The sequence below is a fragment of the Mus musculus genome, chromosome 5 (genome assembly GCF_000001635.26).
Source record: "Mus musculus strain C57BL/6J chromosome 5, GRCm38.p6 C57BL/6J".
NCBI lineage: Eukaryota > Metazoa > Chordata > Mammalia > Rodentia > Muridae > Mus > Mus musculus.
The window spans coordinates 104,325,025-104,340,469 of record NC_000071.6 but is presented as its reverse complement, the minus strand read 5'-3'; the positions used below and the strand labels follow the sequence as shown (position 1 = coordinate 104,340,469).

At 45.3% G+C, this 15,445-nt stretch overlaps 1 protein-coding gene across 1 annotated transcript; it reads right to left on the bottom strand.

Annotated features, from left to right (window-relative positions):
* Positions 1 to 1,858: 1,858 nt before the first annotated feature.
* Positions 1,859 to 15,141, bottom strand: Mepe (matrix extracellular phosphoglycoprotein with ASARM motif (bone)). Its single transcript, NM_053172.2, has 3 exons — positions 15,066 to 15,141; positions 13,338 to 13,405; positions 1,859 to 3,396 (listed from the first exon to the last, which is right to left on the bottom strand). Exons 1-3 carry the CDS (start codon positions 15,073 to 15,075, stop codon positions 2,149 to 2,151), a joined length of 1,326 nt encoding a protein of 441 aa, NP_444402.2. The 5' UTR covers positions 15,076 to 15,141; the 3' UTR covers positions 1,859 to 2,148.
* Positions 15,142 to 15,445: the final 304 nt, after the last annotated feature.

Below are 15,445 nucleotides of genomic sequence, written 5' to 3'. Positions count from 1 at the left end.
ATTCACTTGTTTTGACTCCACCCACTCATTGCTAAGGTAACTCAGGTCCTCACGCATGAGCAGTAGACACTTTATCTACTAAGCTATCCCCAAGTCTGATGCTTTATTCTTGATCACCTTTCTCTTTAGTTACATTATCCACTTAGTAGCTCATGAGTATTTCTTCCCTTTTAATCTTCACAGAATTTTGTAAATTGTGCTCATTTTGTGGGTTTTGTTAAGCTAAACAGTATCAGGTAGTCTTCCCTGATTTTTCGGAGAAACCCAGGCACGTGGCTTGGAGGAAGTGCACTGTCCGCAGGCAAATAAAACGGTAGACCCCTGATTCTCCCGGGAATGGGCAGTTCTTCTTGTTGGGCACAAGGTGGCAGGCTGTATCTATGTTCCTCATCCTTTGAAAGGCAACTAGGAGAGGCTAAACCTGTCCGTTTTGGAGACCATGCAAGGTTACTTTTCAGTGAGGATGGTCCTGCTGAAACACGAGAGCGGAGAGAACGAGCAGCCTGTCTGATGGGGGAGGGTCCTGTGGGCTTCTGCAGGACTGGATCTGTACACGTGTGTATTTAAGAACAGCACATTGTGAAGGCGTTCCAGTTCCCTTACAAGGCAGCAGATATAACCCTTGCAGGTGCCTTGAAGGGCTGTTCATGTGTGCTCAAACATGGGGAAGGGGGAACACTCTAACAAGGGAACTGTCCCCTAGAAAACAGAGAAGTCAGGACCTGGACCTAAGACAGCATCTGCTTTCTCCACCGACTTAGCTTTCTCTTGCCATCTCAAGAGTTTCCATGTGCTCAGACCGTTCCTGTGTAAAAGATGCTGAGCTGTTTTCAACTTATTCAATTACAATTTAAATTCAGCTTTAATTCCTTTACTTAATTGCCTTCAGAGTGCTTTGTGGAGGTGGTGGTCAAAATTAATTTTTTATTAAAACAGAGAGAGTACGAGGAATCAAAACGCAGATGCTGCACCAAACATGCTGGTTAGGGTGTCTGCTGTTTGAGAGTCTAAAGGGACAGGAGAAAAAAAATACCCACATTCCTTTATGTTGGCTCCATCCCTCCTTGGCATCCCTTCCCTTGATGCTCCTCATTTAGGAGAGATGTTAGAATGGAAGAGTGTATTAGTGATGACTTTAAAGCAGGCATCAGGGACAATACTACATCAATGTCTGACATAGGGAGAGCTGGTTTTCTGGCAGACAAGATGCTCAGAGCAGGAAATAACGTATCAAGGCACTTGTGACAGAGCTGACTCAGTGGCTCCCACTCACTCTGTTTCTCCCTCATGGCCACATGTTGGCTACTGCACACCCAGACAGAAGGCCCATGCTAAGCCAAGGAGAAGGCACAAGAAAAGAGGAACGGAGCACTAGCCAGGTACAAGTTTTCTCTTGCCGCGAGACAAAAGCTTTCCTCAGCAGCAGACAGCAGTCTCATCGTCAGACCATCTTGGGAGGAAAACATTAATGCTAAACAGAAATAGAACCAGGGATACTTTGGGAGAGTTCAGTGAATATTATATTGAACCAGATTTTGACTGTCTCCCCATCCCCCACAACACTTCCTACATCCTATTCTCCTCTCTAAATGAAGAAAGAACCAGCAAAATGTGATTAACATTTGATTTGCTTCAGTAATTAAACTTGCCTCATAGGACACAGTAAATGCAGACAGAGGAAAGATCACTGACAGGCCATGAAATCCCAGATCAGAGTGACGCTTTCAAGCTTTGTCCAGGGGATTCGGTCCACACACCTTACCTCTTTGCTGTAGGCGGACTAACCTTGTTATCTCTTAATTCTTCCCATACCACCAACAGTCAGTTGCCTGTAGATCATGTAATTACACACCACCATAGAGCAAGCATATTTATTTTCATGTCTGAAGAGCAAATGATGACGTATCAAGGCACTTGTGACATTCACAGACTATTTTAATGTGTCGCCTGTCCAAATATTACCTATTATACAAATTCTTATGAAAGTTTTTATTGAAAAAAGCATTAGAACTTTGAGTAGAAATTCTTATAACCACCATTAAAATAGCACAATGTCCTGGAGGGGACCAGGTCTGTTGGCTTGCTCAGTTCCTGCTGTGCCCTCTCTTCCTCCAGGACTAGAGCAGGGGACTGGTTCAATCCCAGGGACTAGTCACCATGACTCTCACTAGAACTCCCACTGGATGACGACTCGCTGCTGTCTCTTTGGCGGGTGCTAGCGCGCCTGTGGGAATTGGGTCTTCTCGAAGGCCAGGAGCCTCTCCGCTGTGACATCCCTTTATTCGGTGTAAGATTATTTTGTCCATGGAACACATAATGGTTTTCTTCACTTTTAACCTCATTACTAAGACTGTGAGAGGGCAGAGCAGGGCCCTGGCTTTTGCCTTTACCTGGAAATCTTTGGCTTGCAGTCAAGGTTAATTGGTTCCCTTTGGACTCTTCTGCATCTTTGCTAGAGCTACCTTTGCTGCTCTTGGGGATTTCGTTGTAACCAGCTCTCCCTGCATGCTCCACGCCCCCCTTTACCTTTTCTCTCGAGGCCACTTGTGGATAGTGAAATTCTACTTTCCCTTGATGAGCATTTTGGCTGCCGGCATTAATTCTGTTTCCTTCTTTTCCGGGGAGTTCCCTGAAATTGGTGCTGCCTGTGATTTCATTGCTGCCCCCCACAAGGCTCCCACCTGCAGAGCCTGCCCCCTGTGCAGCTTTGTCTCTGGTTGCATAGGCACTGCCACCATGTCCTTCTCTCCCCGGGATCTCATTAGAGCCTAGTCCACTCATATGTGGGTCAATAACTTCAGCTTTGCTGGAGCCTGAGAGGGGGCGACTAGTTGAGCTTTCAGGACCAGACCCAGCACCTCCTTTGCCAGGAATGTGCATAAAATGTTGCCCATCTCCACTGAAAGGGGGGACATCATTATCTCCCCTCACTAGAAGATCTGGGGAGCCACTGCCTTCAAGGTCACTGGGAGTCTTCTTGATCTGTGGGAGATGTGTCAGGTAGTGAGTGCTCCGTCGGGTCTGGCGGGTGTGTTTGGTGTGTTTGCTTTTGACCGGGCTGCTCTGGGTTAGCAGATAACTCTCTTGATTCTTTATGTCTTTTAAGGAGACTTTAGCATCATTGACATCTGCTGGAATTACGCTTAGAACACTCTGAGGTCTCTTCTCCTGGTTTCCTTCCCTCCGTAGTTCGGCCCCAGTCACTAGACTCTTTACAGGCTGCGTGATATTTCTGAGGAGGGCAGCACCATACCTGTCCTGGCCAGGCGGGTGAAGGAGAGCACCTTGCCCATCCTCTGTGCCTTCATCCACCGTGGGATCAGGATACACAGATGCTGCCAAGTCCTTGTGAATGCTGTCTTGATTGCCGCAGCTGCTCCTGTCTTCATTCGGCATCTGTGGATTTACAGAAAGATTTGGAGTTTTACTACTTGGTTATATTCATTGGTTTCAAACTAGACAAGTCTTTCTCTCTCTTTTGTTTTCTGGGTAATGATTTCTTTCAGAGTTGACTCATGATCAAAATGGTGAAAGGCAATACTTACTTTCCTTTTAGATAAAGTAAAAAAAAAGAGCGTAAAGTGATTATTTTATGTTAAGTTTAAAAAACCCTATAATTCATAAGAAGTATTAAAACCTATTATATATATAAATTATATTTAATGTATAAAATATATTTAATGTAAAGTCTACAACTCAATAGGGATGGAAGGAGCTATGCAGCTTTCATGGAAGAGTAAGACTGAGGTAGATTTGATGGGAAGGTAAGAGTCAAATACTCAGAAGCAAAACAATGTGAATCTTTTAAGACTAAGTGGTAGGACCAATGTATTTTTGACACGCTTCAACAGGCGCGCTTCCCTTGAGCTTGTTAACATCTTGGTTATGATAACTAAAAATAAGAATAGATGAAAGCGTCTATACGGAGCAAAAGAGGATTCAGCTGGAAGCTTACACCTTTGGGAGGTGAGGAAGATCACAAAGACGCTGATCAGGAGTGTGGGGGCCATGGTGAACTGCATCAGATGAGATAACCGACAAAATATTTAATACGTCTGGGCACCGTGTGTGTCAGATGCACATGTGAGCTGCCCTGTGAGTGCACAAAAACAAACCCTGATCCTCTGGGAGAGAAGTAAGTGTCTTGGCTATTGAATCATCTCTCCAGCCCCCAAATGGTCCCAATCTCTCACTCCAGTGCAGGCTGAAGTAACTGTGCTATAGGAGGGCTCAGGTATCTCAGCAGCTGCCATCCCTCTTTGGACTGGATGAGCTGGGGAGACATGTGACCCAGGGAAGCACGTGACCCGGGAAGCACGTGACCCGGGGATGCTACTTTGCTTCTTTGGGCATCAAATTTTTCATTATAAAATAAGAAAATAAACACATTTTGGGATTTAAAAAAGATATACTCATGTTAAGAGATACAATGCAGGTAAGGTATCTAGCACAGATCTCTCACTAACCAAGTTCTATATAAATGATAGCAGCTACCGTTTGTGCAAGGCTGTGTGGTGCCTGCCTTTGGTGGAATGCTAGCTTGCTTCCCCAGATAGTGATAAGAGACTCATTTCCTCATAGGACTCACAGCTGTCCTTCCAGTCTCTAGAAGTTATTGAATTGTGTGTAGTGGCAGGGAATTGTGGACTCGTTCTTGACTGTGTTCTGCAACCTGTGGCCTCTGATCGAATGTGACCTAAAATGGGGTTTTGATGTCCCCCAGTCTCTAATTAAGAATACTGTGTGTGTGTGTCTCGCATGTGTGCATGCGTGCCTGCGTTGCAGCGTGGGGAGTACCTGAGTGTGTCATACCCGTGTATCAGTGTTAGAGAATAACTTGTGAGTGTCTGAACTCCCCTTCCACCATGTCAGCTCTGGTGGCAGAGCTCAGGTTGACTGGGGTGGCAGCCATTTCTGAGCCATCTTACTGGGCATCCTCTGCCTTAAAATGCACCCAATTAAGTGTTGGGAGCTTTAAGACTGTTGCCTCTGCAGACGCTTGAACTGCAGGTAAGGGTAATTTGAGGAAGTCCCTTTTAGTCTGGGAGAACTTGTTAGTATGAAGTCTCCAAAATCTCCCAAAATTCTCCATTTGTTTTCATTGTAAAATACAATTATTAATGAATTTCACATGGGAAGGATGATACCACTACACACGATCTTTTATAGCCCCAAGCCTATTCTGAAAATAGGATTTTGTTATGAGAAGAAAAAAAAAAAAAGGATCTGGACTGATTTACTTTTGACCAGAAAATATTCTAAATACTTGACTTAGTTTAAGTCATCAAGCTTCAGAAAGCTTGCGTTGGGCATGTATGTCTATTTACTTACTTCTGTTAAGCCATTTTGAGCTGAACAGGTAGGTTAGAAAAACCAATATATCAAATTTAAACTTAAGCATTTTCATTTTTTTCTCCCTACTCTCAGAGGAATTTTTTGTTAAGAACGGTGGCGTGCCTACTAATGACTAGCGTGCATTTAGCTAGGGGAGTAAATACAACTGTTCTGTAATATATATAATAAAGAGCATGAGGCTATGTTTTAATTTTGCCACAGGACCGTTAACCATTTGTCTGAGAAAATATTTTAAAGTACAAAAGGCGTCCTGTCCTGCCTGTGCGCAGGAATCTCCAGTCCGTCCTCGGCTGCGTGACCGGCTGCGAGTCAGCTGACTGGTCTGTCTTCTCCGTCCTGCCTTAGCTCAGGGCTTCCTTTCATTGGACAGCAGCCTCTCCCACTCACTCTGTGCTCTGGAACCTTACTGCTCCCCACAACCTAGCTCACAGTTTCCGTTGTGTACCGGAACTGTGTCTGAACACCAGACCGGAACTCATTGGGAACTGATTTCTTTCTACTCTCAGCCCCTAAGGTGCGACTGGAGGTTTGGGGGCCCTCACATGACACCTTCCACATCCCGTCTTCTGTTCCCTGTGATCATTTTCTGTCTCTCAGATCTTAGAGAGAAGGAATTGCATTCCTCCTTTGCTTCAGCTTGCCCTGCCTCTTACTCAGCAGGAGCACCAAAAACACATGCCACGGCGGAACCAAAATTAGCTAACTTTCACATAGACAGAATGATGCCGCCTTACAGGTGGCCATACAAAGGATTTCTGGCAAGCCAGCTTTAGGAAAGTAATAGCCCTTTACTCTTTAGCTCTCTTTAGCTCTTTGGGCATCGAGTCTGCAAGAAGCCACTGAGTGAAAGAATTATCGCCATCCCAGTGACAAGAGCCTCGTTCTTCCTCTTCAGTGTGACTGGACACGGATGAGGTGATCCATGGAATGGGTGTAAGAGACACGTGTTACTCTTTACAACCAGACAGCCTGTCATAGTAACTGCGTTCCCCCCCCCCCGACTCCCCGGGAGTCTACACTGTTCTAGCATATGGTCTAGAATATGCTCAGAAACCCCCTCATGAAGTACAGTGCCGTTAATGCACAGCAAAATGACAATTACAGGCTCTCACGGCCCATCACGGCCACGGTTGCAGAAGTAGGCCCTAAACCAGGACATGGTTTGGGCCAAAGCAATGGATAGGGACAAGGAAGATTCTGGAACACAGACTTGCACAGCACAGTGACTTTAGGACCTGGGGAGTGTGGGGGAAGGGAACAAAGGCAACATCCACACTGGAAACCAGAGCTCACTGTCTCCTTCCATCTCCACTGACTAGTTCACATGTCAGGAATCTTCTCATGGTCACTCACCTTCACTTATGCTCGGTGTAGACATATTTTTATGGATTTTTATCATTTTATAAATGATATGTCAACTATTCCATTATATTGAGGTGGTTTTGTCTCTTACGAAAATTTCTTGATATCTTCTTAATACTATGCGATAGTTTTTAACTTGAGAGAAGTCAAGTTCTCCCTTGGGGAATAGGCAGTACTACCTGTAACCACAAGAGGGCGTGTGTCAGCCATCCTAGAAGGCAGCCACCTATAGGGCTCTCTTGTACTAGTCTTAAAATTTGTTTTCCCTGCATGCTGCTGTCAATTGTTTGTCTTCCACAACGTGTCAGTCTTCCTGCCATATCTCATATATCCTGCCAACTCAGTGGCGTTGCAACACGAGTGGATATTTCCAGAGCAGAAGGGAGCGGGCATTAGAGGAAAGGTAGGTTTTACTTTGCCCATGGCTAAGGTCCAGCTAGTTGGCAAATGGCCACCACACATGACCCTTCTGGCTTTGAAGTTTGTCACTTGGACCTTTGTGATTTTTAGCTGACATTCCGATGTGGTTTGGTGACATGCAAATCTGACAGCGTTTGCTTAACTTTCTGGATACATGCAGAAAACTACTTCCATGTGAACCTGATTCCCCATTAAAGCTGTTGACACAGCCCCTTCCTCTCTTTGTTGTCACACGCTGCACATAGGTGGGGAACAGTGTTTGCTCATTACAGTGTCCCAGAATTCTTATTCCTCTGAAACTTGTGTAGAAAACCATGGTTTCATTTAAAGAATGAAATCACACTGGAAAAAAAAAAGCGATCAATGCTTGGAAATTTTCAATCATCTGTTGTAGGGATTATACTGAACTAGAATGTGACATAATTCTGCTGGATACTGTGCACGTCTGGCCTAAGCACCCAACAACATTTTGGTAGTTAGCTTTTTTCACTTGCTGTTCTTTTTTTCTCTACAGAGCTAAAATTGTTATTTGAGAGGAATAACTCTGTTTATCCTCTGTTCCTCCACACACCCTTGCTTAGTTTTCACAGTCTGTGGTTGAAATGTCTGCAAGGAAACAAGAGACTCAGTTTCACCAAATAGAAGTTCTTTCATTCATTTCTTCAAACAACAAATGTTTTACTTCTATGTCTTTCACTGGATTATATTAACCTGGGGGGGAAAAATCATTCTGACTGAAAGAAAGATTGGGTCCACTTTTTCTTAAATATTTATCTATTAGGGGAAAAAAGTTCTTCCCCACTAGATGGCAAAGCTATCTCTAAAAGAGAACTTCCAGCATAAAGACGCGACCCTGTGATGTGATGGGGAGAGGAGAGGCAGGCACAGTGTTCCAGTTTAGGATAGTAGTCATCCGTTGTAACCCATAGGAAAGACATATTCATTGGCAAACCTGAGGTGTTAAAGTGAAGTTGGCCAGAGCTTGGGCAGTGGTGTGCTGTGCTGTGTGTGCTGTGTGTGCTGTGCTGTGCTGTGTGTGCTGTGCTGTGTGTGCTGTGCTGTATGTGCTGTGGTGTGCTGTGCTGTGTGTGCTGTCCTGTGCTGTGTGTGCTATGCTGTGCTGTGCTGTGCTGTGCTGTGATGGTGCTGTGCTGTGCTGTGCTGTGCTGTGCTGTGTGTGCTGTGCTGTGCTGTGCTGTGCTGTGCTGTGCTGGGTTGTGCTGGGTTGTGCTGGGTTGTGCTGTGCTGTGCTGTGTGTGCTGTGCTGTGTTTGCTGTGTGTGCTGGGCTGTGCTGGGCTGTGACGGTGCTGTGCTGTGCTGTGGTGTGCTGTGCTGTGCTGTGGTGTGCTGTGCTGTGCTGTGCTGTGTGTGCTGTGCTGTGCTGTGGTGTGCTGTGCTGTGCTGTGTGTGCTGTGCTGTGTGTGCTGTGCTGTGCTGTGCAGTGCTGTGCTGTGCTGTGCTGTGCTGGGTTGTGCTGTGCTGTGTGTGCTGTGCTGTGCTGTGCTGTGCTGTGCTGTGTGTGCTATGCTGTGCTGTGCTGTGCTGTGCTGTGATGGTGCTGTGCTGTGCTGTGCTGTGTGTGCTGTGCTGTGCTGTGCTGTGCTGTGTGTGCTGTGCTGTGCTGTGCTGTGCTGTGCTGTGCTGTGCTGGGTTGTGCTGGGTTGTGCTGGGTTGTGCTGTGCTGTGCTGTGTGTGCTGTGCTGTGTGTGCTGTGTGTGCTGGGCTGTGCTGGGCTGTGACGGTGCTGTGCTGTGCTGTGGTGTGCTGTGCTGTGCTGTGCTTTGTGTGCTGTGTGTGCTGTGCTGTGCTGTGCTGTGCTGTGCTGTGCTGTGCTGGGTTGTGCTGTGCTGTGCTGTGCTGTGCTGTGCTGTGCTGTGCTGTGCTGTGCTGTGCTGGGTTGTGCTGTGCTGGGTTGTGCTGTGCTGGGTTGTGCTGTGCTGTGCTGTGCTGTGCTGTGACGGTGCTGTGCTGTGCTGTGGTGTGCTGTACTGTGCTGTGCTGTGCTGTGTGTGCTGTGCTGTGCTGTGCTGTGCTGTGGTGTGCTGTGCTGTGCTGTGTGTGCTGTGCTGTGTGTGCTGTGCTGTGCTGTGCAGTGCTGTGCTGTGCTGTGCTGTGCTGTGCTGGGTTGTGCTGTGCTGGGTTGTGCTGTGCTGTGCTGTGCTGTGCTGGGTTGTGCTGTGCTGTGCTGTGCTGTGACGGTGCTGTGCTGTGCTGTGGTGTGCTGTGCTGTGCTGTGTGTGCTGTGCTGTGCTGTGCTGTGCTGTGTTGTGGTGTGCTGTGCTGTGCTGTGCTGTGTGTGCTGTGCTGTGCTGTGCAGTGCTGTGCTGTGCTGTGCTGGGTTGTGCTGTGCTGTGCTGTGCTGTGACGGTGCTGTGGTGTGCTGTGGTGTGCTGTGCTGTGTGTGCTGTGCTGTGCTGTGCTGTGCTGTGGTGTGCTGTGCTGTGCTGTGCTGTGTGTGCTGTGCTGTGCTGTGCTGTGCAGTGCTGTGCTGTGCTGTGCAGTGCTGTGCTGTGCTGTGCTGTGCTGTGCTGTGCTGTGCTGTGCTGTGTGTGCTGTGCTGTGCTGTGCTGTGCTGTGCTGTGCTGTGTGTGCTGTGCTGTGCTGGGCTGTGCAGTGCTGTGTGTGCTGTGATGGTGCTGTGCTGTGCTGTGGTGTGCTGTGCTGTGCTGTGCTGGTGCTGAGGATACACAAGCTGTAGCCTGTGTGTAAAGGCACACCTGTGGTGCCTCCTCACAGGGCAAATCATTTTAGCCAGGGTTCAGGCAGTCTCTTTGATCAGAGTGAAAGTGTCAGTCGGTGACTTGTCTGCTGAGGCCTATAGAAGCCAGACACAGGAATAGTCATAGGTAGCTACTGCAGGCCTTGTGAGATGTCAAACAAAATGTCACACAAAATAGAGAATCTAAGAACCCTGGGGGCAAGTTTTCTCTGTACAAAATGGTGTGACAACTTTTCAAATATCAGTGTTTTCGTTTTCTTATTTGCTTTGAAAAGTTGTTGCTTATCTCGATGTGGCGAAAGGAACAAAGGAGTGGGGTGTGCTGGTGTCATGGGTGTGCTAGAGTAGATTAGTCACAGGAGGAGTGGGCTGTGCTGGTGTCACGGATGCGGTAGAATAGATGTAGGCACCAGGATGGATTAGTCACAGAAGAGGGAGAAGAAAAGAAAGGAAGAAAAGACTAGCAGTCAGAGGATTTGTCCACCTGTCCTATTGGTCTAGAGCAGCAGTTCCCAACCTGTGGGCCATGACCACTTTGGGGTCGAATGAACCTTTCATAGGGGTCACCTAAGACCATTGGATACCACAGATATTTACATTATGATTCATAACAGTAGCACAAGTAGTTATAAAGTAGCAACAAAAATAATTCTATGGTTAGGGGGTCACCTCAACATGAGGAACCACATTAAAGGGCCACATCACAAGGAAGGTTGAGAACCACGGGCCCAGAGGGTGCTTTTCCTAAACAACTGTCGAAGTCATGGATTTCTGTTTATGGGTCTCTACTCTAATGGACAAGATCTTCCCAGAAGCATACACTCATGTGGCTAGTGAGAGCATCCCATTGTTTGACCCCACGGATTTGTCTGCTATTCCATTTCACTCTCGAAACAATTGGTTTGTCTGTAATATCTTAGTTTTCTAGGACTCAATACATTTTCAGAGAATTTCACAGTTTGCAAAGGGCTTTTGCATACTAATTTCTCTTGTGTACCATAGTAACCACGTGAGATGAACATAGAGAAGAGAGCGCCCACACAGACACAGCTGGTGATGGAGAGGCAGAGAGCCATCCTAACCTGGATTTCCTGCTTTAAAACCCCAAGACGGAAGCAAGAACAAAAATTACAGGAGCTTTGTTTGAAAGAATGTTTGCCAATGTGGAGAGATGTTCTTGAAGTTTATATTAAATTTTCAAGATACAGTTCTTTATTCTTTATTGCACCTATTTATTATGTTAGTTCTTCTATGATTCTGTGGATGTGAATTTAAACTGTTACCTCATTGTTAGTAATATCAAAATGAGCTCTAGGGAGAAGAATGTAGAAATAACATGGGTAGGTTTAAAAAAAAATACTGTTCTGATAGCATTAATGTCCTTTAACAGAACATGCACACACACTTACATGCACATCTGTGTTTATGTTAAATACATACTTGCTGACACAGATTACCCTAGTATAAGTATAGTTCCTGATACATTGTTACTTAGATCAAAGCCTTCCTCATTTGCATAAGATGGGTATTAATTGTATTATGCTGCCCAATCTTTTCCTTCTAGTTTCTAACACTTTAAAACTGAATGAGTTTGGCTTATAATTATAAGACACATGCACATGGCTTGCTATACACTCATACCAACAATTTGTGATTAAGCAACTGGGATAATTGTTAAAGTGGAATGTATCCGTAAGAAAAGATAACAATGCAATTCTTAGTACCCAGTTTTGTCCCTGTTCCCCTGCTAAGACTCCTTAATTTGAAGTCTACAGCCCTCTCTGCTTCTTTGATGCCCACTTGGCAGTTACCCTGGACTTGACTGTGGCCCTGTAATGGATATGACATCGTCTGCCCTCCCTAGGAGGAAAGCTGGCAGCCTCTTTTGACTGGTGGTCACTGGCCTAGCCCTTTACTGGAAGCTGGTTAGAAAGGACACTTCGGCTGTTCCCTGGAATGGGCTGCTCAAAATAACTCCTCCTCAGTTGGTTGGACTGAAGCGGGTCAGCAAGACCCACTCAGCCACCAGCAGGCTTCAGTGCATGCCTGTATGGTTCTGATTGACCTCATGAGGATCGGGTGGGACCAAGGTTCACTCAGCACAGTCCCTACCACTGTGTAAGGATTTGTGTGAAGTGGGGGTAGGGTGGGGGTGAGTGTGTGTGTGTGTGTGTGTGTGTGTGTGTGTGTGTAGCAGGGGTGGGAGATGAAGGTGGGGCATAGGGTGGGGGATGGAGATAGGGTGGGGGTTTAGTGTGTGTGTGTGTGTGTGTGTGTGTGTGTGAAGCATGGGTGAGGGATGGGGTGGAGTGAGGGTGTGTGTGTGTGTGTGTGTGTGTGTGTGTGTGTGTGTGTAGCAGGAGTGGGAGATGAAGGTGGGGCATAGGGTGGGGGAATGGAGGTAGGGTGGGGGTTGAGTGTGTGTGTGTGTGTGTGTATGTGAAGCAGGGGTGAGGGATGGGGTGGAGTGAGGGTGTGTGTGTGTGTGTGTGTGTGTGTGTGAGTGTGAGTGTGTGTAGCAGGGAGATGAGAGTGGGGCATAGGATTGGGGATGGAGGTAGGATGGGGGATAAGTGTGTGTGTGTGTGTGTGTGTGTGTGTGTGTATGTATGTGAAGCAGGGGTGGGGAATGAGGGTGGGGCATGGGATGGGGGTGGAGGTAGGGTAGGAGTGAGTGAGTGTATATGTGTGTGTTTGTGTGTGTCTGAAACAGGGGTGGGAGCTGGGAATGGAATAGGGGTTGGGTCTGAGTCCCTCACTTCTGCCCCTTCTCCAGATGCCATGGTTTACCCTCATGGCTCTGGTACCCAGATGTTCACCCACTTTCTCAGGGCCTATATTTAAGCGTGGTCAGCTTGGGATGAGTGCACACCTCTCTAGTTCCCTAACAAGAAGGTTTCTCTGAGATCTAGGATGCCAGTAAGACATTATCTAATTTGCCCCGTGTCTGAATTGCAGAAAACATCTGCAATGCTCCGCTTTGTCACAGGATAAATTTGGTCACATCCTGAGAACTCATCCGGGTGAGTCAGAAGAAGAAAAGACAGAAAAGGCAGCGGGAGTTTGAGTTAGGTTATGTTCGTGAGTATCAGCTCCATTTTGGCCTCGCCAAAGAACAGAACATCTCTGAGGGGATCCTACTGTGTGTGTCAAGATGCTGCCAGAGCACAGAGACTTTCGAGTCCCTTCTCAGTGCCATCTATGTATTTAGCAAGCCTTACACATTCGTGTCAAATCCCTCAAGGAAAAATATTATAAGGTTCTTTCGATTCACTGCAGTTTCTGTCTTTGAGCACTCTGCACTGATCGCAGCTGCCCTGGAGTGCTGCGAGAGGCTACTGGTTTTCTCAAAGACTCTGAAAGGGAGAGCATAGCACTATCCTATGATTTGCATAAGCAGCGGGCTTCTGAGTTTAGTGCTTCTTCACCTCTTAACAAGCCTGCTTGGAAACTAGAGAGACAGATTTTGCAAATGCTTACTGGTGCCGCCCAGGTCATACTGAAGAGGAGCAGTCCAACAGACACAGCCTGCATCTTCATGAGGCCCTCTGAAAGATAACAAGAACCTGTCTGAGCAATGCCAGTTATGCATTCCAGACGTGAGCACGTGCATATGCAAACATCCTTCCCACTTATATTCCTTTTGATATTTAGAATTACATACCTTATATATACACATTCTATAAAATTAGCATTTACATGAATATATGTACTTTGCACAGTTCATAGTCAGGGTTAATCTATTAATCTCTATTTCATGTCTGATTACTCACATGCAAAAATAAAAATCATTGACTATAATTAATCTCATAATTCATAGAAATTAGACACATAATTATTTACTCTATTGGTAACCTGCCATTTTCCCTTAGAAAAAAAATATTGTTAAGTGATTGCATAATTGAAACTTACAGTAAGGTAGCTTATCAGGTCACACCTGAATTGTTAAGTGTGCCAAGATGACAGATATAAAGGTAAGGAATGGAATCTTAGCAATTCCAGGCTAGTAACCCAATATACATCTTCATATTCATTAGCAAAATATCTGAACCAATCACTATGGAGGGGCCGGAGAATGGAACTCGTGAAGCAAGCTTTACTGTAAGTAAAAGCATTTACTAAGTATTAAAACGAGCTAAGCACCATGCTAAGTTTACATGTATTTATTTAATTGAGACCTACAACCGTCTTATGAGCCAGGTGGCTTTACCAGTTTCATAGACCAGGAAACAGACTCAGGTCACATAACATGTCCCACGACTCATGAATATTAATAAGCAGAACTGGGTTTGGTATTCTGGCAGAGTCACTACAGAACCAGTACTCCTAACTCAGACTTTACATCACCTCAAGTAAGTTTCTGCTCTTCCATCTTACTAAATAAAAGCTACGTGCAGTCAACTTAAAGAAGACCCTGTTTTATATAACATTCAATAGACGAATCTTCAGAACACTAGCATTTAGTTATCAATTAAAGCAGGTGTGTGGAGTGTGGCTAGTGTCACACTATGAGCTCGGAAGCTCAGCCATCACACTGGAAAATTATCAGCCCAGCTCTGGACAGCATCTGTTGGTCTTGATGCCAGTACTTATTTTACTGGCACATAAACATGTAACAACCAACATGAAAATGATAATGTGGTTTGTTGGAAGAAAATCCATTTAATGAGAACAGCAAGTTTTTACAACATTTAAATATTTCATAGTAAAACTTTTACTCAGCAAATAATGTAATTAAGATATATTGTAAAGTAAGTTATAATCTTCTAACCTAATATTATCTTAAGGATCTGAATCTAAATTCAAGTGATAACTTAAGTTTCTAAGTATTGTAGAAAGGACAGTCTTTTATCATTTATCAAATAGCTTAGTGCTGGTGGACACATCAGCAGAGAAGATATCTGTAAAGAAAAATATAACTGGTTTCTCCTGCATCTGGTTTGTAAGATGATGCAGTCCCAGTTAATGTGGATCTTGGTGATACTGATAGTCAGCTCACAGGCCAACTTCAAGCCATGAAGTTTAAATAGAGTTCTAGAATATGGTAGCTCCCCACCTACTGTACAGAACAGAGCACCGAATTTAGACAATAATGCAATTTTCATTTATTTTTAAAATCCTTAGCAGTACGGTAAGGTTACTGAAAGCTTAAGCAAGCACTTCTGACAGAAGGCAATTCTCCATGAGGGGCAGCGAGAGACAAATTACCTGGCGTCATTCACCTTCAGGAAAGCTTGGCTTCTTCGGGCTTAGTCTCTGGGCATTTGCTGAAATTTAAAGTTTGTGAGAGCCCCCGATGTCCAATCAGCATGGTTCACTCAGTACCAGCACGGAGTCTGTCACAAATGCCCACAGATGACCACAGGGGGTATGGTAATTTTAATCTAAAAATGTTTTGTGGTGGAAAGCTGCTATCAAATGTTCCAGAAAGTAGAATAAACAGAAAAAAAATATAAATATCTCAGTTTGGACATTATGTTGCAAAATAATTAGAACTGATTTTTAGAACTATTAACTAGGACTGGGTGAATGGGTTGCATACGTGTAAGTAGGAAATATTTGTAAACCAACAAATTTATAAGTGAAAA

Bases quoted from the DNA above. Each gene is read 5' to 3' on its own strand.
- Mepe (NM_053172.2), bottom strand. The intron at 3,397-13,337 runs GTAAGCATTTGC...GTAAATCCACAG, and splicing joins GTATGACCTGGGCGGCACCA to ATGCCGAATGAAGACAGGAG.